The sequence below is a fragment of the Hyperoodon ampullatus genome (genome assembly GCF_949752795.1).
Source record: "Hyperoodon ampullatus genome assembly, chromosome: 4".
Taxonomy (NCBI): domain Eukaryota; kingdom Metazoa; phylum Chordata; class Mammalia; order Artiodactyla; family Ziphiidae; genus Hyperoodon; species Hyperoodon ampullatus.
Window position 1 is genome coordinate 163,938,838 of NC_136917.1, and position 23,739 is coordinate 163,962,576.

The 23,739-nt window shown below is 44.8% G+C and overlaps 1 protein-coding gene across 1 annotated transcript in view; it reads right to left on the reverse strand.

Annotated features, from left to right (window-relative positions):
• Positions 1-23,739, reverse strand: part of TRIO (trio Rho guanine nucleotide exchange factor) — a gene marked incomplete at its 5' end in the record, with an annotated part of 376,660 nt that overhangs the window by 114,559 nt on the left and 238,362 nt on the right. The window contains 8 exons of the mRNA XM_079704002.1: positions 4,529-4,651; positions 7,907-8,022; positions 10,611-10,725; positions 14,247-14,396; positions 14,767-14,958; positions 16,706-16,825; positions 18,350-18,516; positions 20,481-20,676. Coding sequence (XP_079560128.1) covers positions 4,529-4,651; positions 7,907-8,022; positions 10,611-10,725; positions 14,247-14,396; positions 14,767-14,958; positions 16,706-16,825; positions 18,350-18,516; positions 20,481-20,676 — 1,179 coding nt within the window. The remainder of the gene's footprint in view (positions 1-4,528; positions 4,652-7,906; positions 8,023-10,610; positions 10,726-14,246; positions 14,397-14,766; positions 14,959-16,705; positions 16,826-18,349; positions 18,517-20,480; positions 20,677-23,739) is intronic.

The following is a 23,739-nucleotide window of genomic DNA, read 5'->3' on the forward strand; positions in this document are numbered from 1 at the left end:
AAAACTATGTCAAATAATAGCGGTGAAAGTGGGCAACCTTGTCTTGTCCTTCATCTTACTGGAAATGGTTTCAGTTTTTCACCATTGAGAACGATGCTGGCTGTGGGTTTGTCACATATGGCCTTTATTATGTTGAGGTAAGTTCCCGCTACGCCTACTTTCTGGAGAGTTTTTATCGTAAATGGGTGTTGAATTTTGTCAAAAACTTTTTCTGCATCTATTGAGATGATCATATGGTTCTGCTCCTTCAATTTGGTAATATGGTGTATCATATTGATTTGCATATACTGAAGAATCCTTGCATTCCTGGGATAAAGCCCACTTAATCATGGTGTATGATCCTTTCAGTGTGCTGTTGGATTCTGTTTGCTAGCATTTTGCTGAGAATTTTTGCATCTATGTTCATCAGTGATATTGGCCTGTAGTTTTCTTTCTTTGTGACATCCTTGTCTGGTTTTGGTATCAAGGTGATGGTGGCCTCGTAGAATGAGTTTGGGAGCGCTCCTCCCTCTGCTATATTTTGGAAGAGTTTCAGAAGGATAGGTGTTAGCTCTTCTCTAAACGTTTGATAGAATTCATCTGTGAAGCCATCTGGTCCTGGGCTTTTTGTTTGTTGGAAGATTTTTAATCACAGTTTCAATTTCAGTGCTTGTGAGTGGCCTGTTTATATCTTCTATTTCTTCTTGGTTCAGTCTCAGAAGGTTGTGCTTTTCTAAGAATTTGTCCATTTCTTCTAGGCTGTCCATTTTATTGGCATATAGTTGCTTGTAGTAATCTCTCATGATTCTTTGTATTTCTGCAGTGTCATTTGTTACTTCTCCTTTTTCATTTCTTATTCTGTTGATTTGAGTCTTCTTCCTTTTTTTCTTGATGAGTCTGGCTAATGGTTTATCAATTTTGTTTATCTTCTCAAAGAACCAGCTTTTAGATTTACTGATCTTTGCTACTGTTTCCTTCATTTCTTTTTCATTTATTTCTGATCTGATCTTTATGATTTCTTTCCTTCTGCTAACTTTGGGTTTTTTTTTGTTCTTCTCTCTTAATTGCTTTAGGTGTGAGGTTAGGTTGTTTATTTGAGATGTTTCTTGTTTCTTAAGGTAGGACTGTATTGGTATAAACTTCCCTCTTAAAACTGCTTTTGCTGCATCCCATAGGTTTTCAGTCGTTGTGTTTTCATTGTCACTTGTTTCCAGGTATTTTTTTGATTTCCTCTCTGATTTCTTCAGTGATCTCTTAGTTATTTAGTAGCATATTGTTTAGCCTCCATGTGTTTCTATTTTTTACAGTTTTCTTCCTGTAACTGATATCTAGTCTCATAGTGTTGTGGTCAGAAAAGATAATTGCTATGATTTCAATTTTCTTAAAATTACCAAGGCGTGATTTGTAACCCAAGATATGATCTATCTGGAGAATGTTACATAAGCACTTGTGAAGAAAGTGTATTTTGTTGTTTTGGATGGAATGTCCTACAAATATCAATTAAGTCCATCTTGTTTAATGTATCACTTAAAGCTTGTGTTTCCTTATTTATTTTCATTTTGGTTGATCTCTCCATTGGTGAAAATGGGGTGTTAAAGTCCACTACCATTACTGTGTTACTGTCAATTTTCCCTTTTATGTCTGTTAGCATTTGCCTTATGTATTGAGGTGCTCCTCTGTTGGGTGCGTAAATATTTACAATTGTTATATCATCTTCTTGGATTGATCCCTTGATCATCATGTAGTGTCCTTCTTTGTTTCTTGTAACAGTCTTTATTTTAAAGTCTATTTTGTCTGATATTAGAATTGCTACTTCAGCTTTCTTTTGATTTCCATTTGCATGGAATATCTTTTTCCATCCCCTCACTTTCAGTCTGTATGTGTTGCTAGGTCTGAAGTGGGTCTCTTGTAGACCTGATATATATGGGTGTTGTTTCTGTATCCATTCAGGCAGTCTGTGTCTTTCGGTTGGAGCATTTAATCCATTTACATTTAAGGTAATTATCGATATGTACGTTCTTATTACTATTTTCTTAATTGTTTTGGGTTTCTTATTGTAGGTCTTTTCCTTCTCGTGTTTCCTGCGTAGAGAAGTTCCTTTAGCATTTGTTGTAAAGCTGGTTTGGGGGTGATGAATTCTCTTAGCTTTTGCTTGTCTGTAAAGGTTTTAATTTCTCCGTCAAATCTCAATGAGATCCTTGCTGGGTAATCTTGGTTGTAGGTTTTTCCCTTTCATCACTTTAAATATGTCCTGCCACTCCCTTCTGGTTTGCAGTTGCTGCTGAAAAATCAGCTGTTAACCTTATGGGGATTCCCTTGTATGTTACTTGTTGCTTTTCCTTTGCTGCTTTTAATATTTTTTCTTTGTATTTAATTTTTGATAGTTTGATTAATATGTGTCTTGGCATGTTTCTCCTTGGATTTATCCTGTATGGGACTCTGTGTTTCCTGGACTGACTATTCCCTTTCCCGTATTAGGGAAGTTTTCAACTATAATCTCTTCAAATATTTTCTCACACCCTTTCTTTTTCTCTTCTTCTTCTGGGACCCCTATAATTCGAATGCTGGTGTATTTAATGTTGTCCCAGAAGTCTCTGGGACTGTCCTCAATTCTTTTCATTCTTTTTTCTTTATTCTGCTCTGTGGTAGTTATTTCAACTATTTTATCTTCCAGGTCACTTACCTGTTCTTCTGCCTTAGTTATTCTAGTATTGATCCCTTCTAGAGTATTTTTAATTTCATTTATTGTGCTGTTCATGGTTGCTTGTTTCATCTTTAGTTCTTCTAGGTCCTTGTTAAATGTTTCTTGCATTTTCTCTATTCTATTTCCAAGATTTTGGATCATCTTTACTATCATTACTCTGAATTCTTTTTCAGGTAGACTGCCTATTTCCTCTTCATTTGATTGGTCTGGTGGGTTTTTACCTTGCTCCTTCATCTGCTGTGTGTTTCTCTGTCTTCTCATTTTGCTTATCTTACTGTGTTTGGGGTCTCCTTTCTGCAGGCTGCAGGTTCGTAGTTCCCATTGTTTTTGGTGTCTGCCCCCCAGTGGCTAAGGTTGGTTTAGTGGGTTGTGTAGGCTTCCTGGTGGAGGGGACTAGTGCCTGTGTTCTGGTGGATGAGGCTGGATCTTGTCTTTCTGGTGGGCAGGTCCATGTCCATTGGTGTGTTTTGGGGGTATCTGTGAACTTATTATGATTTTAGGCAGTCTCTCTGTTAATGGGTGGGGTTGTGTTCCTCTCTTGCTAGTTGTTTGGCATGGGTGTCCAGCACTGGAGCTTGCTGGTCGTTGAGTCGAGCTGGGTCTTAGCGTTGAGGCAGAGGTGTCTGGGAGAGCTCTTGCTGCTTGATATTACGAGGGGCCCGGAGGTCTCTGGTGGTCCAATGTCCTGAACTCGGCTCTCCCACCTCAGAGGCTCAGGCCTGACACCTGGCCAGAGCCCTAAGACCCTGTCAGCTACACGGCCAGATATGTGGGGACTTTCTTGCCTTTTGGGAGGTCTGAGGTCCTCTGTCAGCGTTCAGTAGGTGTTCTGTTGGAGTTGTTCCACATGTAGATGTACTTTTGATGTATCTGTGGCGAGGACGGTGATCTCCACGTCTTACTCCTCCACTATCTTGAAGGTGTCTCCTCAGGAACACTTCTTTTTATCCAAACATTATTATGCAGCTTCATCATTTATTTTCTACTCTTAAATGTGAATTAATTTCCAATTTTTTCTAAAATCTTAACTCTATCATCAAAAACAGAGGTGCTCCTGAAAACAGCACATAGAATGTATATTCAAAACTTTGAAAAACAAAAAACAAAAACACCACAGGTTGAGAAGGGAAGCCTAGAGCCCTCAAAACCGTTTTGAGGTAAAAGAAGGAATTAGCCCCTGCAAATATTTTAACTGAGAAAACATTCGTGTCAGTGTGTGAATTCTTACACATCTGCTTAAAAATTCACAGTCACAGGTACTGCGTATGCCATAAAGATGTATTTAATTCAGCAGAAAAGTGAAAATGCCTCCAGTTTTATAAGCCTGTGAAAAGCCACTGACATAAACTCTGCCAACTATAAAACCCAGACAGCTTCGTGACTGGACAACTGGGCATGATGCTACTGCAGCAGTTTTCACTGTTCAAGACAAGGAAAGGAAACGTGCACAGGATCCGTCTAAGTCAAGCTGGGAACACCAGCATTCCATAAAAATGGCACGTACTCAGAAAATACTTGGAAAATAGAATGAAAATAAGAGAAGAATGAAAAGGACAAAGAAGGAAGAAAAAATAAAGGAAGGAGGTGGGAGGCATTTCCAGAAATCAGAGGAACAAGAGGAAACAGAGAAAAACGAAGGGACAAGTGAGGACAGTGTGAAAGGCCTTAGAATCACCACTAAATTAGGATCTAACAGTCCATCTGGCTCACCCCATTCCTCCAACTGCATAATGTATTTCTTCAGTGATACTTTTAGGAAAGACCTCTTTTACACAAAGTATCCTGTTCGAGTTTATCCTGGAAACACGCAGGCAGGCACGCAGGCACCGGCCAATGCAAGCTCACCTTTGCCGTGATCTGGAAGTCCTCATGCTCCTTCAGCAGCTCCTGGGTGTGCTGGATACTCGAACCTGTGGAGGTGTGTGTGGAAAGGTAGAACTCCCCACTGTCATGGATCCACTCCAAAGCCTAGAGGCGGAAGGAATGGAAACATGTTCACGGCTCAGTGTCGGTGAAGCAAGTCCCAGTACCTCAGTATCTCATTTAAACGCAAAGTCACAAGCCCAGGCGCGTCAAGAAACACTCCCTCAAAGAGAGATGAGCTTCTGAAACATGTATCTTAATTCCAAAATTAAAAGTTGACGTTCTAGAAAACTGTAATCATGTCACTTAGGCATCAACAATAATAAGCTCAAGCGTTTCTTATAAGCATGAACCTAAAGGGCAATAGTGAATAGCCTCCCTCAAGAATACTGAGCAAGTGTGGGGAAGGGGAAGTCCGAGACCCTTGCATTGCTAAATACTGAGACATTCGCGTCACAGGGACTTGACAGCCTTCCTGGGGTGTTCTAACTTAAAAAAGGAAAAGAAAGCAGATGCAAATTCCCAGCTTTCAAATGTTTTTTCCTATTCCTGCCTTCAGTGAGTACTCAGGTGTGCACCCACTTCACTTCCCTTCTGGGGGCTCCTACAGAGCGGCATTATGCATCAAGATGCTCTGGGGAGACGCCGGCAGAAGTGGCTTAACCTCCCAGATGTAGGAGAGAGATGACCCCATCTGGGAGGAAGGGGGCCGGCAAGGTCCAGATTGCAACAGAAGGACACATTCTGACTCCTATTCTTTCATGTTTTTAGATGGAAGCCATTTTTTTCCTTCTGTGTGCATATATCTGAAGTGAAATCTTACTTAAACGCACACATCTGAAAAAGCAACCCAATGGAAGAGAAACATAAAACCATGGAAGCTTTCATATCTGCCCTTCACAGTATCTGAGTCGTCCGCTGTGATTTGCTGGTCTTGGAACAGAAACATCACCATCTCTATTAGATACTTCACAGCATTTATGGCATTTTAGAAGAAAAACATGAAAAGGAAACCACGACCCAGATTACTTCCCATGCAGCTTCCTGGCTGGGAATTTACTTTCGTTTTGCACAAGCATGGCTATCCCATCTCTGAAACAATGCTGACACTGACAGTGCATCAAGGCAGAAAGCCATTTTGGTCAATTTATTCAAAGGTCCCTACTTCCTCCGTTCACACAGCGAATCGTGCCCAAGCGCCCTCTATGCAGGCAGGTGCTGAGTGGGGGGGCGCTGGGGTGGGAGAGGCTTGGGCCCTGCCCTTGTGACCATGAGGGACCTGCAGGCTGAGAAGGGATGGGCTTGGGAGGAAAGGGGCCCTGCACAGGGGGAGGCTGCAGGTGAGGCTGGAAGGCAACAGGGGGCCCTCGGAGGCCGCAGGCCTTTGGACTTTGGCCTGGGAGTGAATGGGGCTGCCACATGGAAAAGCGACTGGAGTGGAGAGGGAGCGAGAGAAGCAACGCCGGTTAGCAAACCGGTCCAGGGGTTCAGATGGGACACGGCTAGGCTGGCACCCGTGATGGCTTTGAGGGGCGGAGGAGAGGGCAGATGTGCTGCATCAGGCCCCGATGAAGGGGTGAAGCTGGGAAGATGCGGGAAAGGCAGGAATCAGGTAAGATGAGGGCAGGGACACGGCGGACGGGGAGTCCCGGGTCCACTTCTGCTTTGGTTAAGGCCAAAGTGGAGAGACGCAAGGAGGGAGCTGGGGTTTCTACATCTGGAGACCAGAAATGGAGGTCGGGGCTGGGAGACACCAACAGTGAGAGCTAAGGAGAGAGGAAAGAGAAACAAGAACAAGCCCTGAACTGAAAGCCGACTTTCAGAGGCAGAGGTAAGGGAGAGACAGCCCGGGAGGAGCAGCCCAGAGGCAGGAGGTGCCCAGAGCAGAGCAGGGGCTGCAAGTCACCTGCCACATCCCACCCGTAACTCGGTATTTACTGTGGGATTGTTGTTATTGTACAGCACAGAAGCCAACCCTACAGGGCCGTGGGGCTGACGGGCCATCATCTGTAACGGCAGAGACTGAATGATTTTATTTTTGGCATGTGAAGTGACTTTAGGAAGAAGCAACAGCATCTTCCATTATTTCTCTCTGTCAAGGGAATTATTTACAATTTTGTTCTCTGTAGCTGAATGACTCCTTGTCTTTCAACAGAGAGAGAAACAAAGACGTGAGAAAAGATTATGAAATAGTCTCTAATTAGAAATAAAATCAGGCCCCCATAAATCTGAAATATGGTTAGATTATCCTTAAATAAAATGTTAAGAAAATGGAATTTTAACATTAAAAAATACTACTGCTTGCCACCCCTGCTGCGAACATGATAACTGCATCCGGGAAAGCCAGTCAAGACAAGGGACGGGCCAGGTCAGGGCGCCAGGCCCAGGGACCATGAACTCCTGCTCACGCCCTGGGACACCGAGCTGCTCTGGGCAGCAGGCTGCCCAGTGAGAGACTGACATTTACCAAATTAAACAAAATATGTTCCCCAAGGAAGAAACCTGTGCTGAGGAAAATGTAATCTTTCTTGAGCTAAAAGGATTTTATCGAATGCCTACGCTGTGTCAGGCACGTGTCAGGTTTCCAGGTGGATCCAGAAGACAGAGCAGGTCACATGTGGTCACCAGGGACTGGCAGCCCTGAGGGGGCCCCGGGGATGTGGAGGATGTGAGGTGACTCGCGGGGGCTTCTGAGAACAAGCCTTCTCCCCCGCACTCCCTCCTGACCCTCCGAATTCTGGACTAATGGGCACGGATTCCTAGGCTACTGTTAAGGCCAGAGAGAAGTGACAGGCATCTTCCTGTTTGAGTTACAGTCAAACAGACTTTACCCTAAAATGATCTCCACAACTGGCCATCGATCCGAAAATGACTTCCGGTGGGGGGGACACTGCAAACGTACCCTCTTCAGGTCTCTGCCTTAGCCAAATGCGTGACCTTTCTTTTGAGTATACTGAGAAATTCTGCCACATTTCTTACTTAATTTTAGCTCAGTTTATCCGAAGAACAATATTTTGTCTTGAAAATATAAGTACGCCAACACGGAAAACTGCCCACCATGTTATCTTACAGTGACCTAAATCGTCATGGTCATGACTGCTCGCACTTCGCTGTCTTATCTGTGGGGTGACGGCAGCGCAGCAGAGCTGAATGGCACACCTGTTGAGGCCAAAATCACTGAGTAACACACTTTTACGAGGCCGGGGGTTTTTCTTGCAACGAACTGTTAAGTAAAAGGCAAGGTTGTTTTGATGATCAGGGAGTGGTTTCCCATCTGCTGCCATGTCAGAAGCTGCCTATCTGACGACGGAGGCCTGAGCGCGGGGAGGAGGGCGCCGGGAGGGCTGTGTGATGGCTGACCTGCTTGGCGCTTCGCTCAAAGACCACGTACTGCTGGCACTGGTCCAGCCGCCGCTTCCTCATGGTCCAGTAATGCAACACCCTGTTCTCCCGCTGGAAGAGTTCATTCAAGATATCTGAGAGAATGAAGAGAAAGCCGCATGTTGGTGCTCGCCATCAAGCAAAAACACCCACAAAATCCCATTCATTTTTATTTAAAGACATTTTAATGCAAATGCCGTTGTGAGCCAGAGTATCAGTCACTGAGCCGCACGGCCCGCCTGCCTGGCCTTCTTGACATGCCTCTCCTCGTTCTCTTATTCCAGTTTACTCTTAGCACTGACATCACCAGACACTCGAGTTGGCCTCTAATCCCTCAGGTCGGCCGGGTCAGTGGGATAGCTACTGAGTCCCCTGGTGGGGCAATCTGACAATGGCTGGAAAAACACCAGTATTAGATGTTTTGTGCAAGACCGTGAGGACCTTCCGGCGGAAGGAATTTAGTATACATCAAAAGATGTCAGATGAAACAGTGGAGTACCAGAAGAAAATGACGGGTTTTAAAAACAAAACCAAAAACATAAACCCTTAGGAGAGGGAAGGAAATGAAGTTGAGAAGCATGAAGCTAGAAAGGAAAAGTTAAAACAGCAATCTCATTACATGAGAATTAAAAATCTCATAACCAAATAACAACCACCATAAAAATAGTACACAAATAAAAAGCCAGGAAAAACTATTGGGAACATAGAGGATGGATCTAACTTACTTAATAGTCAACAGGAAAATATGAATAATCTGTTAGCAAAGCGAGCAAAGCATATAAACATGGAGGTCATGATTATATGAAATGAAATATGGCCACTAAAAATACAGAAACCTTTCGTCTCACTCAAACAATGAGACCAGTTTACACCATTTCCTGGCGAGGACTACGCTGCCCAGGGCTAGAAAGGACAGAGGAAACCTGTGTGCCTGTATTACTGCGGGAGCAAAATGGAGCACAAGCCCTGCAGAGGTCACCTGGTGACAGGTAACGACACCGAGTGGTGAGCACCCTTGAACCAGGAATTTATCTTTCAGACACGGTGCTGGCACAAGCTCTCAACACAGCTTGTACACAGATGCACACACACTGAGGTGCTGTTCGGAAAAAACTGGCAGCAACGTATGAGCCCATCGATTAGGGGTCAGATTAAATCAATTACAAAGTCGCCATACTGGACGTTAAAAGTAACAGAGCAGGGCTTCCCTGGTGGCGCAGTGGTTGAGAGTCCGTCTGCCGATGCAGGGGACGCGGGTTCGTGCCCCGGTCCGGGAAGATCCCACATGCCGCGGAGCGTCTGGGCCCGTGAGCCATGGCCGCTGAGCCTGCGCATCCAGAGCCTGTGCTCCGCAACAGGAGAGGCCACAACAGTGAGAGCCCACGTACCGCAAAAAAAAAAAAAAAAAGTAACAGAGCAGGGCTTCCCTGGTGGCGCAGTGGTTGAGAATCTGCCTGCCAATGCAGGGGACACGGGTTCGAGCCCTGGTCTGGGAAGATCCCACATGCCGCCGAGCAACTGGGCCCGTGAGCCAGAACTACTGAGCCTGCGCGTCTGGAGCCTGTGCTCCGCAACAAGAGAGGCCGTGATAATGAGAGGCCCGCGTACCGCGATGAAGAGTGGCCCCCGCTTGCCGCAACTAGAGAACGCCCTCACACAGAAACGAAGACCCAACACAGCCATAAAAAAAAAAAAAAAAAAAAAAAAGTAACAGAGCAGATCTCCAAATTCTGATATAGAATGAGATTATTACTAAGCGTAAGAAGAAAATTGCAGGGGGATATAGTCCCACTTCAAAAAAAAATTAAAAAGCCAGATGTTAAAAAATAAGCTACCACTTAAAAGAAAAGAAAATGAGCGTAAGTCTTTTCTAGTCTCTTATTTCCGTAGCCTCTGCCTGGGGCAGGACTGAAGCTCAGGTGAGGATTAAAGCTGATAGAATAGGGCCTGAATATCGAGACTGTTTTAAACAACTCTCATCATTTTCTGAGGACCCACTTCCATGTCATTTCAATTAAACTTGTAAAAAAAAATTATGATTAAGCTTAAAATGATGTATCACCTGGATGCATTTTTACTGCAAAATATTCAATCAGAATTCTACAGCATAAAAATCATGAGTACCCTTAACTTCCACCCATAACACCCCTACTTACAGTTTAGTATAATTGTTCCCAGAGGGGTGTGTGTGTGTGTGTGTGTGTGTGTGTGTGTGTGTGTGTGTGTGTACGGTTTTGTACATTTTTAAACTCAAATGATACCCAGCTATCTATATAACATTCTTTGGCAACTTGCTTTTATTAATAATGCTTTAAGTATATAAAACTGATATATTATAGAAATGAATGGGTATATAATTTTTGTGATTTAAACTTTTAAAAGTATTTGGCCTGTAGATAATTCTGGCTTTCATTTTTTCCCGATTTATATTTTCACTTACTTTTAACAAAACAGCTGATGCCAATAAATATCCTGAACATGCTGCATTTTCTCCCTGTTTATATTCTTCAACTTTACTCAGTAAATTATCAAGCTATATATGTTTAATATTTTATTATTAAAATAAGATAACTTAGGAGAACTTTAATGATATGAAAAGGACATTCCAAATGAAGCCCTGGACCAAGATTTTAGAACACGTCTTGTCAAGCTCATCAGTCAGCTGACTCCTAGGTGTACTCACTTTTCACTTGTTGTTCAGGGGCTTTGATATGTGTCACCATTCCAGGCATGTTCACGCTGTTCCTGTGCAGGTATTTCAGGAAGACATCTGCATTTCTCCTAGCAAGCGTGCAAGCCTAAGAAATAATGCAGAGCAACATGTTCATGTGACTCATACAGACATGCATCTTCAGTGTATATGGATGACATCACGTGGCTCTAACACCAGTCTTAATCTAAAGCATTCACCTGGCCAATCTGTGTCTGGAGAATACATAGGCTAAATCCTATTTCAACTTTAAAAAAAATCTCTGTCTTGGAGCCCTTGCTCTGCTGAACCTAGCTGCTATGTTGAGAGCTGCCCCATGGTAAGGTCCAGGTGGCCAGGGACTGAGGGTGACCCGTGGCCTGCAGCCCGAGAGGAAGTAAAGCCCTTCCCCAGTCGAGCCTTGAGGTGACCACATCCCTGACCAACAACTTGATCACAGTCTTAGGAGAAACCCTGAGTCAGAGGACCTGGCTAAGCTGCACCGGGATGTCTATAAAGGGCAGACAGTAAATATTTTCAGCTCTCCGAGTCAGGTGGTCTCCATCTCTCTGTTGCAACTACTCAACCTGCCCATTGTAGATGAAAGTGGCCTCGAATGATATTTAAGTGAATGGGAGTGGCCAGATTTAGCCCTCAGGGCTTAGCTTGCTAACCCCTGGTTTAAGCCATTGAATTGTGGGGTGGTTTGTTATTGTGGTAATAGAAAACTGATATTCCACATCTGTAAACTAAGTAATTTCATTCATGTATTTAAAAAAGTTTTATTTAAGAGAAATGAGATATAAATATAAAATCAAAATGGTTCAGAAAAAAAATCCCTTAATTATAATAGAATTGGAAATATCTTGCACATTTCCTAGCCCAGATCTGGAATCAATCTTTTTTTCAAGGAGCTCCGTCTCCTTCTTGTGGTAAATGGCACTGAAAGCCCACAATGTGGGCACTAGGGATGCTCGTTATCATCGGGCTGGTCATCGTTCCAAGGCCTTTTCAGTAGATGGAGCTGCAATACCTCTTTCTTTTTTTTTTTTAAATGAAGAGAAAAATACATCATGAGTCTCTACCGATAAGACTGAAAGAAGTTGTCATACCAAACAGCAAGGAAGCCGTAAAGACTGCTAGGGTTACATCAAAAGGACATCTGAGCCAACCTGACTTGAAGGGGCTCCCACTAGTGGGACAAGTTGAATATAGAAAGATAAATGACTGTAACTGATTGAAACACACCAAATGTTAAAACCCACGATGATACTAAAAGAACAAATTAATCATACGCAGAGGTTGCTAGGGCAACAGATCATTATTCTGAAAATCATAAACAAAGGGAAGGAATCAAGCATTTACCTCCCCCCATTTTTCTGGACAAACTCTATTTTAGCATAACCAAATAGCTGAGGAGGGGATAACTGCAGCTAATCAAGGCAGAAAGAATGCTAGAATGCTACCATGTTGCAACTCCTAATGAAACAATATCACCACTGGCTACCAAACCCAGTGGGTGAAAGGCTGATGGGGAAGTACACAACGGATGACGTGGACTTACGACATCTGAAGTATTGAAAAGCCCTCATATCACAGAGACAGCAGGAGAAGCAGACCTGTGTGTGTCCTGGAGCAACGCCGTTGGAAGTACACACCACCACCCATCAGGAACCCTAAGTGTACCCCACACACTCACTTAAACCTGAACCGGATCAAGGCCCTCAACACAACTAACAGAAATGTAGAGAATCCGGGATGGTGCTAAATGACTCCACAGGATGCAATTACCAAATCCAGAATGAGGGTAATTCCACAGTATGAATAACTTATTTCTTCAATTAACAAATGCTAACAAAAGGGAGGGTGGGATTTAGACTAAAAGAGACTTAAGAGACATACCAATCAAATCAATGCATGGTCTTGTTTGGATTTTGATTAAGACCACGTATAGAAAACACATTTATGGGACAATCAGAGAAATGTGAACACCATTGGATTTTATATAAAATAAGAGTTACTGTTAATTTTTCAGGTCCAATAATGGTATTGTGGTTGTAGAATGGTTTTAGAAAGGTAGAATTTAATGCTTAGATACACACAGAGGTCTTTATAAATAAAATGGTGTAATATCTAGAATTTAAAATAATCCAGTAAAGGTGGGCATATGCCCATATGTTGGTAATTATTGAAGCTGGGTGAGAAGTACATGGGGGTTCATTATCCATTCTCTTAATTTCCATATGCATTTTTAAACTTCCATAATAAGAAGTTTAAAGATATCCAACACACCAAAGACATAATCCTAGTTGAATGAAAAAATCTGACCAGGTCTCTGGTTATTTTTGTTTTGTAATTTTACCTAAATATCTTTCTTAATTATATTAACTAAGTAGTATGTAATTTTGTTTCATACTAAATGGATTCCAGAGAAAGCGAGGCGATGGTAACGATTCCACCTCAAAACATCCCAGTAGCCATGGACCTTTCCTAAACTTAAACAGCACCGACCAGCAGGGGTGGGGCTTTCAGGTCCTGTTTGGAATAGTTACAACTAATGACCCTGGGAAGCTCCAACTGTTTTCCCACCTTGATTTGCTTAAAAAGAAAATCTCTGTGGTGGAAGCTCATAATAAGTTACCAGGTAAGAATTTTCAAAGAGTTACAATTTGTTCTCCGGGACTAAACAATAACTCTCTGCCAGCTCAGAGGATCACCTTCAGAAATGAAACAGAAACAGAAATGATTAAATGTGACAGGAAGTGGTGTCAGAGAGGTCAGGACGCTGGAGCTATGAGGAAAACTAAACCAAGCAACATGGAAAGTAAACACCACACCTATTTTTCATAGGTCGGAGTGGCCACCAGCAGAACCTCAGGAAGTCTTTTTCACAAGTGCAAGGATGCAACGTGGAAACATTCAAAGTCAATGTTACCTAAACATTTTGACCACTTTTTAAAATTTAATTGTTGCAAAGCACACCAGTAACTCAGGTGTGACTATATATACAAATGACAAAGCAGGCTTGATAAGTGCCTCATTGAACGCTTCTCAGAGTTAAAACTTCCAGCCAGGCCTTGAATGGGATTAAATTTCTCTTGCAAGAAACATTTCCTGAATAAGTACAGCATTAGTAACTGGTCCTGTGAACCACAAGGGGTGTTCCTGCTTTGTGTCCACTCTACACTGGGCTCACACGTGTTCTGAGACAGTCTTTATTCCTCAAAAGGCTGAATTTCCAAAGGAAGATTATTTTAAGCTCTAGGCATTTTTGTTCCCCCAAATCAATCTCTCTGCGTGTGTCTGTTCAGGATCACTTGGTATTGTGACTTCCACCCGTTCTTTATGCACACAGGTTTCTATCTAGCTCTTTCTCTGTGAAAACTAGAAGGAGAGTACAAACGACAACTGAAATAAGATTTTAAGATCTTCTCCGATCAGCTGACTTATGGCGGAGGCAGGGTCACCGCAATCTCTCTCCAGGGCAGGGGCGCTGTGAGGCAGGCGGGGCCGGAGGAGTGGCCGCAGCTGTGGGGCTGACGGTCCGGATGCCCCACCGGCTCAGGCGGACCCTCGGGGGGCTTCGAACCCCATCACTGAGGCACCAGACACGGAAGGCCGGCCCCATACCTTCAGGAACGCTTCCTTCTGCTCAAGGTGCTTGCTGATCATTGGGGTGACGTGGTCCGTCTCAGAGTTGGGGCCCAGCTTGTCGGCCCCCCCACACCAGTCCTCTTCTCTCTTGTACTCCTGCTCCAGGCTCTCGAGGACACTGCAGACCTGTGGCAGGAGAGAATCCGGGCTCAGAAGGACCACTCGGCACCCATGGGACGACAAGTGCTGGCCCGAGGGCCGGGACCACCACCTGGCGTGCGGCCACGCAGGCCTTTCAGAACAAGGACAAAATACAAGGTGAGTTTCCCGCCTCTCTCTGCCCTGTGTCAGGCCATCCATCTAAATGAGAAGAAAAGGGACGTCTCCTCAGATCCTTTCCGACCTGTTATTCTTTGATACGTAAGGGAAGCAAGAATAATCTTAATTCCATAATGCCTCTTTTCTCTGCTCGCCTGGCCCGGGAATGACTGGCGAGGTAAGGACTGAGTCGTGCCGGGCAGTCAGGCTCAGCAGGCGGACCGGCGGGGAGCCCTACCTGCTCCGAGGTCTTGTAGAAGGCCACGGACGCGTTCACCAGCTTCAGCCGGTCCTCCATCTTGAGCATGAGCTGCTGCCAGTGCGAGGCCACCTTCTCGGCACAGTCCCGGATCATGTCCATGTCGTAGTGGTTGGCCTGCAGCATGGCTTCTGCCTTCTGCTGCACCTGCAGGGCGCTCTGGTGGGTCTTCTAAGGGGAGGAAGAGAGCAGAAAGCTCTTCAACGGGGGTGTCGCGCGCTCACTGGGAAGGAGCGGGAAGCCCGCAGCTCTGCTGTCCGCTTGCTTTTACGGAAACGACTTCAGTTAACACTCACTAGGACGCTTCGAAAACCGCAGCTGACAGGTTAGTTAAAAAAAAGCTTTTATGCCTACCAACAACTATTTATATTTACCCAAGGAAGGATGAACTGCCTTAGGACTTTGCAGAATGGGTCTTGGTTGTGGAGTTTCCAGCATTTGAGAAATAGCAGGAAAAACCCTTAGCAGCCAATATTCTAAAAAAGCTGTTGAAATGTTCCAAGTTTATTATTCCTATGGATTCTTCTTATAATAGCAGCCAGGGGCTAATGAACAAGTGGAGAAAAAGGTGGCCTAAGCGAATGCTCTTTATTTCACTTTTACCTTAAACGCTGGACTCGAGTAAAAGGTTTTCAAAAACTACTTACTGATCTAAAAAAAGAGAACGAGAGAAACACAGTTAAAAGCTAAAAATGAGCCAACTGTGTTCTCTGGAGGTCCACGCCAGACAATGAATCCATGAAAACAAACTGGCAAATCCGGCAACAACTCCTGCTCTCGTATCCTCACTAGAAGCTTCTGTGAGGGGCTGAGGTCAGGTTCCTCGGGAAAACCAGAGGGCCCGGCAGGGCAGCCGTCACGGGGAGGCACATGGGTCTCTGTGGACACAGAGTCTTCTCTTTTTTTAAACAATGGCAAAATTTTGCCTTTCACCTGAAGTGGTACTAATGGCCCCATAAAACACTGTACCCAGCGTAATCCTGTCCGTTACCCAGATGGTGAGGTACATCAGTGATTTAATTACTAGAAGGCACTTGGCACAGGGTACGATTTTCAAAAGATTCACCCAGAGTCTGGGCTTCAGGGAGAAGTGTTAGTGTCTGTCCACTGGCACTGAATAGTTGAGAGTAAATTAATCTAGGGAAGAAATTAATGGTAATTTCTTTGGTTTTCATCTCTGGCTGAGAATATGTATATAACTAGAGCAGGAAACAAGTTTTCTATAATCAAATGCTCTTTTTCCCTTGACTGTGCCTTGAGACCACACGTCACAATCATTAACTCCCCCACCCTGCAAAAATACTAAAATGAATTAATCCATATGCTGTGAGAGTGACTGGCCAAGCCATTTTGCTCAAGTCCCGGCACAGCACTGACCCCGTCGAGGCACAAAACCCTCTGGTGAGGGACACTGCTTTTCCCCAGGGTCACAGGAGCTCTGTGCACAGAACTGTTTATGGGGAAAACGGAACTGGTGATTGGCACCTGGTCCTCAAGAGCCACCCCGAGTGCCCTGATTTTTCAAGACGGGTTACACAGCAGCAACTGTGCCTATAACATGAGCAAAATGTGAAAAACCTCAGCCGAGACCCCAGCGTGGGCTCCCCAGTGCCGAGATGTTCCTGACAGGTGAGGTGCATCCTGCCAGGGCCCTGACAGCTAGGGGACAGCAAGAGCCACCCCCGGCCTCTGGGGCCCTTGCGGTGAGGTCGCCCTGGTGGGCGTGGACAGCCTCCCATCACTGCAGTTGCCAGACTGCTTCCCCCTCTTGTAACCAACTGCAGGCTCGTAAGCGCAGCCGTTTTGGGTTCCACTGAACCCCCATCGGCTCCCAGGGTCAGTGCCGTGTGAGGGGACTTAACAGGCTGGCCCTGAGGTTGGAGAGGCCGGGTTCCGAGGCCAGGCCGGGCGTCCGCACCTCGATGGCGTGCTGGAACTGTTCGTGCTCCCTCTGCAGCTGCTCCGCCTCCTGCAACGAGCTGGCCGTGATGAGTCCGGCGTTCAGCATTGACTCTCCGTTGCGGATCCAGCCCAGCACCTGAAACACGACACAGGGGAACTCCATTTAGCAGCCCCTCTGGGGCATCCAGGTCGTGGACCAGCAGCGATGCAGTCCGAGTGCGCGGCGGTCGAGCTGCTCACTTAGCTACGAAGCAGGGATTTTCTCGTGATCCCACTGCCAACAGCCTGCTACCCTTCCCTGGTATCTGATCGTAAGGGCTGCATTTTAAAATTAATTCTGTCATGTTTAGTTTCAAGGGGGAGCTGGAAAAGGTGGAGGGTCCGGAGGATTGATCATCAGTCCACAGGTCAAAACAGACTGAGGATCACATATGAGAAAACCTACAATTGCAAAGAATTCCCTGATACTCAAAAATATGTATCTTTCACTCCTTTTAGGCCTCATGAACATGCAGAATTAGCAAACTGCTTGATAAGGGATCTGCTTTATGTCACTAACGTATTTTCCACTTTAGAGTCAGTGTTCAGACAGCACACTAACCCAAGGATGAATTTAGCTGTCCGCTAATGCTCAGGGCCACACCACCAGATTCTTAGCATCACAGAATGAGAAGTCAGTTCTGACCATGGAAGCCACAGGGATGTGGAAGGTCATTCTGGGTAATCATTTGTGGTAGAAACTGCTGGTTACTTAACTAGTACCTATTTTCCTCATGTCCTTTACTCAGAAAATCCCAACTTGGGAAAGAGCTTAAAATAAAGCCAGTTCTCAGCTCCTATGACAGCTTGGTTGCAGATATGACACAATTCTAGCCACTGAGATCAAAGCAGGGGCTTCTGGGCCATTTGGGGAAAACATTTCTTTTCTGATCCAGGTGCTGCCTCTTTCTTGATATGCTTTCCCTTCCCTGATACCTGGAATGTGGAGGTGATAGTTGGGGCTACAACAGCCATTTGGCAACCATTAAGTCCCCTCCAATCAAACAGATGCTTTTCTACACATCTACATGAATCCCAGAAAGCCATACTTCCATGGTTTCTCCACTCACGTGATAAAATGTCATGGACATGCTAAATATACATATGCATGGAATCCCATTGGCACTGAACCAAAAGCAATCTCCTCCAAATGTCCCATTTTTATTTTGCCATGCTATCTGGGAGATGGCAGTATCGTATCCTGATAACACAAGAAGACCCCAGCCATACACAGCCTGTGATCCCGGCCAGACTGATAACAGTCTATTTGGGGCAAAAAAAAAATCATATAGTTATTCAGCCTGGGAAGCAATGTGCTCAGGGTTTCAGGCAAGAGACGACCAATAACAAAACAAGCTAAGTGGAGGTGACTCTCAAGTGACCAGTTGCTGGGTGACCAAGGCTTTTCCACTACAGAGTAAACACAGAGCTGCCCAGGCACTGGCTCAATTTTACACATTAGCTGTGGTGTGTCAGGGGGTCTGTTGTATTCTACACCAGGACAGCTGTGTTCTGATCAGGGACAATCTGCCGCAACGCCTACACATCCGAGCTACCGGGAGAGCGCTCATCGAGCGCTTGCTTGTCGGCTGGGTACCCTTCACTCCGGCCGTTCGTTTACCTGCTTCACTTCAGCCTGCAGGTGGCGGAGCTGCACACACTGCTCCAGGTGCTTCCGATGCTGCTCGGCTGCTAAATCCAGCTCCTGCTGCTTCTCGTGGAGAAACTCCAGCAAGTCCTGGACCCGGGTGGCCATGTCCACGTCTCTGTCGCAAAGCAGCTCCACGCCTGCGGACATTGAAGGGAGGCCCGGAATTCAAACAGCACTTCAACCTGTTCTTTTTTTTTTTTTAATATCTTTATTGGAGTATAATTGCTTTACAATGGTGTGTTAGTTTCTGCTTTATAACAAAGTGAATCAGTTATACATATACATATATTCCCGTATTCCCTCCCTCTTGCGTCTCCCTCCCACCCTCCCTATCCCACCCCTCTAGGTGGTCACAAAGCACCGAGCTGATCTCCCTGTGCTATGTGGCTGCTTCCCACTAGCTATCTATTTTACATTTGGTAGTGTATATATGTCCATGCCACTCTCTCACTTCATCCCAGCTTACCCTTCCCCCTCCCCGTGTCCTCAAGTCCATTCTCTACATCTGCATCTTTATTCCTGTCCTGCCCCTAGGTTCATCAGAACCATTTTTCTTTTTAAGAGTCCATATATATGTGTTAGCACATGGTATTTGTCTTTCTCTTTCTGACTTACTTCACTCTGTATGACAGACTCTAGGTCCATCCATCTCAGTACAAATAACTCAGTTTCATTTCTTTTTATGGTTGAGTAATATTCCATTGTATATATGTGCCGCATCTTCTTTATCCATTCATGGACACTTAGGTTGCTTCCATGCCCTGGCTATTGTAAATAGTGCTGCAATGAACATTGTGGTATATGTCTCTTTTTGAATTACGGTTTTCTCCAAAGAAGATATATGGGTGGCCAACAAACACATGGAAGGATGCTCAACATCACTAATCATTAGAGAAATGCAAATCAAAACTACAATGAGGTATCACCTTGCACAGGTCAGAATGGCCATCATCAAAAAATCTACAAACAATAAATGCTGGAGAAGGTGTGGAGAAACGGGAACCCTCTTGCACTGCTGGTGGGAATGTAAACTGATACAGCCACTATGGAGAACAATATGGAGTTTCCTTAAAAAACTAAAAATAGAACTACCATACGACCCAGCAATCCCACTCCTGGGCATATACCCTGAGAAAACCGTAACTCAACCTGTTCTTAAGGGAGCATGACGTACATGCTGCATGTGTGAACTACCTGCCCGGGCCAAACTATTACTGTGAAGGTCAAGTCTGAGGAGGTCAGAGGCAGCAGAGGTTTATGCCTGCCTCCGAGCATGTCTCAGAGGATAAATTCGATGTGGTCCAAAGCCAAATATAACGTACAGCTAATCAAAGCAAACCCATATCCTATCAATGTACTTCTGCTCCTACACTGATATCTGGTGAAAGTGAGTCCTTTTTTTTTTGTGGTACGCGGGCCTCTCACTGTTGTGGCCTCTCCCGCCGCAGAGCACAGGCTCCGGACGCGCAGGGTCAGCATCCGTGGCTCATGGGCCCAGCCGCTCCGCGGCCTGTGGGATCCTCCTGGACCGGGGCACGAACCCGTGTCCCCTGCATCGGCAGGCGGACTCTCAACCACTGTGCCACCAGGGAAGCCCAGTGAGCCCTTTTTAAATGCACAAACTTCAGTTTGTTTCCGTTGTTATCCACTGTATACCCGTTCACTCTTGAGGAAGCATTTACTTTGACTTGTGTAAAATGAGTAACATAGGACACAGGTTGTTGCTAAGTTTCTAACACTATGGTTCCCTCTACGTTTTTGAGCCTATAGTGACATCTGCTGGTAAAATATAAACTAAGAAAAAAATAAAGGACATGAAAATATTTTCTTGGGGTTTACATTTCATTCATGGAGATCCAACAATATATAATTTGTAAAACTAAAGTTCGTGCCACTTGAAATAACGTGCAGGAATTTTAAGGGTAAGTACACTAGCCCGTGTTAAATGTGATCCTATTATGTGGTGAAAGAAAGCAAAACGTTTCCTTCCAGAGAGCAGGTATTTATAACACCTCAGTCACAGGGGGAAGTGACCCTGAAAGCAACCAGATGCTTTCCTGCGGGGACACGAACCCGCCCCAGGGCGGCACGCGCTGCTCACCGGAGGCCTGCACCTCGTTCACATACTGCAGGAGGTCCTGCCCCTGGTGGATGACGTCGAAGGTCAGGTTATTCATGGTCAGAGCCTTGTCCGCGTGGTGCTGCAGGCGCTGCTCTGCTATTGTGAGGTCCTCCGTGTCAAAGTCATTCATTTGCTGAGAAAGCTCGTCGTTCCACGACTCAAGGTCTGAGATGATCTGACAGAGGAAAGTATCTGCTTAGGACCAAGACTTACAAAATAAATATCTGCTGTGACATCTCACTGTGCCAGGTAGGGAAGGAAGAGAATAAGGCGACTGTGTCCAAAGGACACGGGAGCCAGGTGACTGGGACCATTAGACCCTAAAAAAATTTACCACAATTGAATAAAATACACTGAATATACGAAAGTCCATTAATTCCTAATGATGTTAAAAAAAGAAGAGCTAAAAAGCCAGACATTCAATGAAAAGCTCTTTGGTTTTGAGTAAAGGGAACCAACCTTTATCCACAAATTTGGTTCTTAAAGGAGAAAATTAATTATTTAAGCACACAACGATGGAAGGAAAGTTCCTCTTTAAGGTTAAATCTAGCTATTAAATGTAGAAACAATAAAATTAGAAAACTTCTTTGTAACCAAAAAAAAAAAAAACTACTACTACAACACCTGTTCAGGTAAAGGTCATCAGCGCCCAGTGAACTATCCCGAGAGGCTGACAGGGACCAGGCTGCACCTCCTGCCCCAAAGACCGCCCGCAGAATCCCTGCAGATGCGGGACCAGACAGCACACGCCTCCTGACAGGAGGAGCCATGCTGAGCCACCTGCGCAGCTTCTGGCACCAAAATGAACCCGAACCTAACTGGGTCTTCCCATCTGCCTTCTAAGGTTACAGGAAATGCCGAGAAAAGAAAAGCAGTTAAACAGCCTACCAGAGATCAAGTGCGAAAATGCAAAACGTGGGACCTGGTTCCTCTGACAACTGAACGTTATTTCAACAAGTCACAATACGGGAAAAGAGAAGGGCGCGTGGGGGGAGGAGTCTAGATGAAAAGACTAATCGCCAAACGCAGGGGCAGACCCCACGTGCCTCTTCTCTGCAGCACTTGCAGAGATCTGAACAGAGGCTGGGTGTTAGCCGACAACAGAGCATCACTCTTAACGGCGAGGTGCTTAGGATGTGGTTATGCAAGAAAATGCCTATTTTTTAGAGATATTCACAAAGCCTTTAGGACTGAAACATGATCAGCTGGCAAAGATTTCCTCTGAAACGCTACAGCACAGCAATAGCAAGGGGATACTTGACGGAGGAGGGTCAAACTCACATTGAATTTACAGGACAAGCATCTGGAAGGTCATCGTACTATTCTCGCTACTTCTGTGTAGTTTGAAAACTTTCACGCTGTACTTTTTAAAAACTAAGACCAAAAATTATGAAATCCAGAAAGGAGGAGAAAAACTTCTTGTGAAAGAATATTATACTCTACACTTCAATGAAATAGCATTTCCCACGGATCCTCATTTACTTTGTCCACAGGAGCTGTAAGGAAATTAGTTCGAGAATTTGAGAATGTGAGAGAGTTTACACAGAATCCAGCTGGGAGATGGGAAGTAATAAACATCTTAAGGCTTCTCCAAATTCCTATTGCCCAGATCTTCCTGATTTCTTCCTTGTATTACTTGGTCTCCATAATATATGTGCACATGATATTAATTTATTAAATTATATCAATTTATAAAGTAATCATTTTAAACACCACCAAATTAGACACAAACCAAGAGGCTATGAGAAAAATATTTTTTAAAAGGAAGAAAATCACCGTAACTTTAATCTTTATTTCTATTCTAAGGGGAATTTTTTAAATTAATTAATTAATTTTATTTATTTATTTTTGGCTGCGTTGGGTCTTTTGTTGCTGTGCATGGGATTTCTCTAGTTGTGGTGCGCGGGCTTGTTGCGGAGCACAGGCTCTAGGTGCACGGGCTTCAGTAGTTGTGGCTCGTGGGCTCAGCAGTTGTGGCTCATGGGCTCTAGAGCGCAGGCTCAGTAGCTGTGGCGCACGGGCTTAGTTGCTCCGCGGCCTGTCGGATCTTCCCGGACCAGGGCTCGAACCCATGTCTCCTGCATTGGCAGGCAGATTCTTAACCACTGCGCCACCAGGGAAGTCCGGGAACTTTCTTTCTTAATGTTTGTTTGTTTTCTGACACTGAGGGAGAAGAGAGGTAGGTGTGGTGGTGAGTTACAGACTCAGCGACAGTGCCTCATGGAGACAACGTTAGGCTCAAAAAACACTCAAGAAATGGACAATAAACAACGGTCAATGTGCTAAAAGCAGCAGGATTCAAAAACCCTCAGTGAGCACAAAGGAACGCTGGCGATGGTCAGGATCCAGGATCATCAGGAAAAATCCTGCCCTCATGTTCAGCACTGTTAATAACCACACAAGCCAAGAAAAGAAATCTGTGGCACAGACAAAGCTCCAGAAAGTGGAAGGCTTTTTTGAACAGGGATTCTTTGAAGAAATAACTTTGACACAATTTTTTAAAATGTAGCCCCGAATTTTTAGAAAGTCTGTTTTTCTTTCTTTTAAATGCACAGATAGTTATGACTGTTCTCCATAACTAAACTGTCACAAGATGCTAGTGTAAGGCTTTTGTTGTCCTTTTTAGACCAACACAGCAGATTTTATATGGAATATTTGGAGACTGAAATAGCAATATTCTAAGCCATAGGAAATCCTGCTCCACTTCTGAGAGATGGAAATGCTATTTCAACTGAAATACAAGTGACACGGGGGGGGTTTTCTAACTGACCAGGTAACAGATGAATTTCTACCACAAAGATAACTCCATGCCTCCTATGGGCAGTCAGAGGGGGCATCTTCCCAGACAGGAGAGGAAATCCCTGCAGAGCCTAAACTGCTCAGGTTTTCACATTTTCAGGATTACTCCAGAGAACAGAGGCTCTCAGGCTGTGACATTTAAAAGTTTTAAACTATATTTTAGCTGGTCTGTGACCGAACTGCAGGGTTACGTTCCCAGCTTAGGAAAGCGCTTACCCCTGGCCGAGAGCGGTGGCTTTGCTGAGGTCATGTGGAACTCTGTGGCTATCACGTGGGGAAAATGTATGTTTTTGGTTCCTGATCTACGTTTTAAAACAGTAGTTTTGGGGGCTTCCCTGGTGGCGCAGTGGTTAAGAATCTGCCTGCCAATGCAGGGGACACGGGTTCGAGCCCTGGTCTGGGAAAATCCCACATGCCGCGGAGCGGCTAAGCCCGTGAG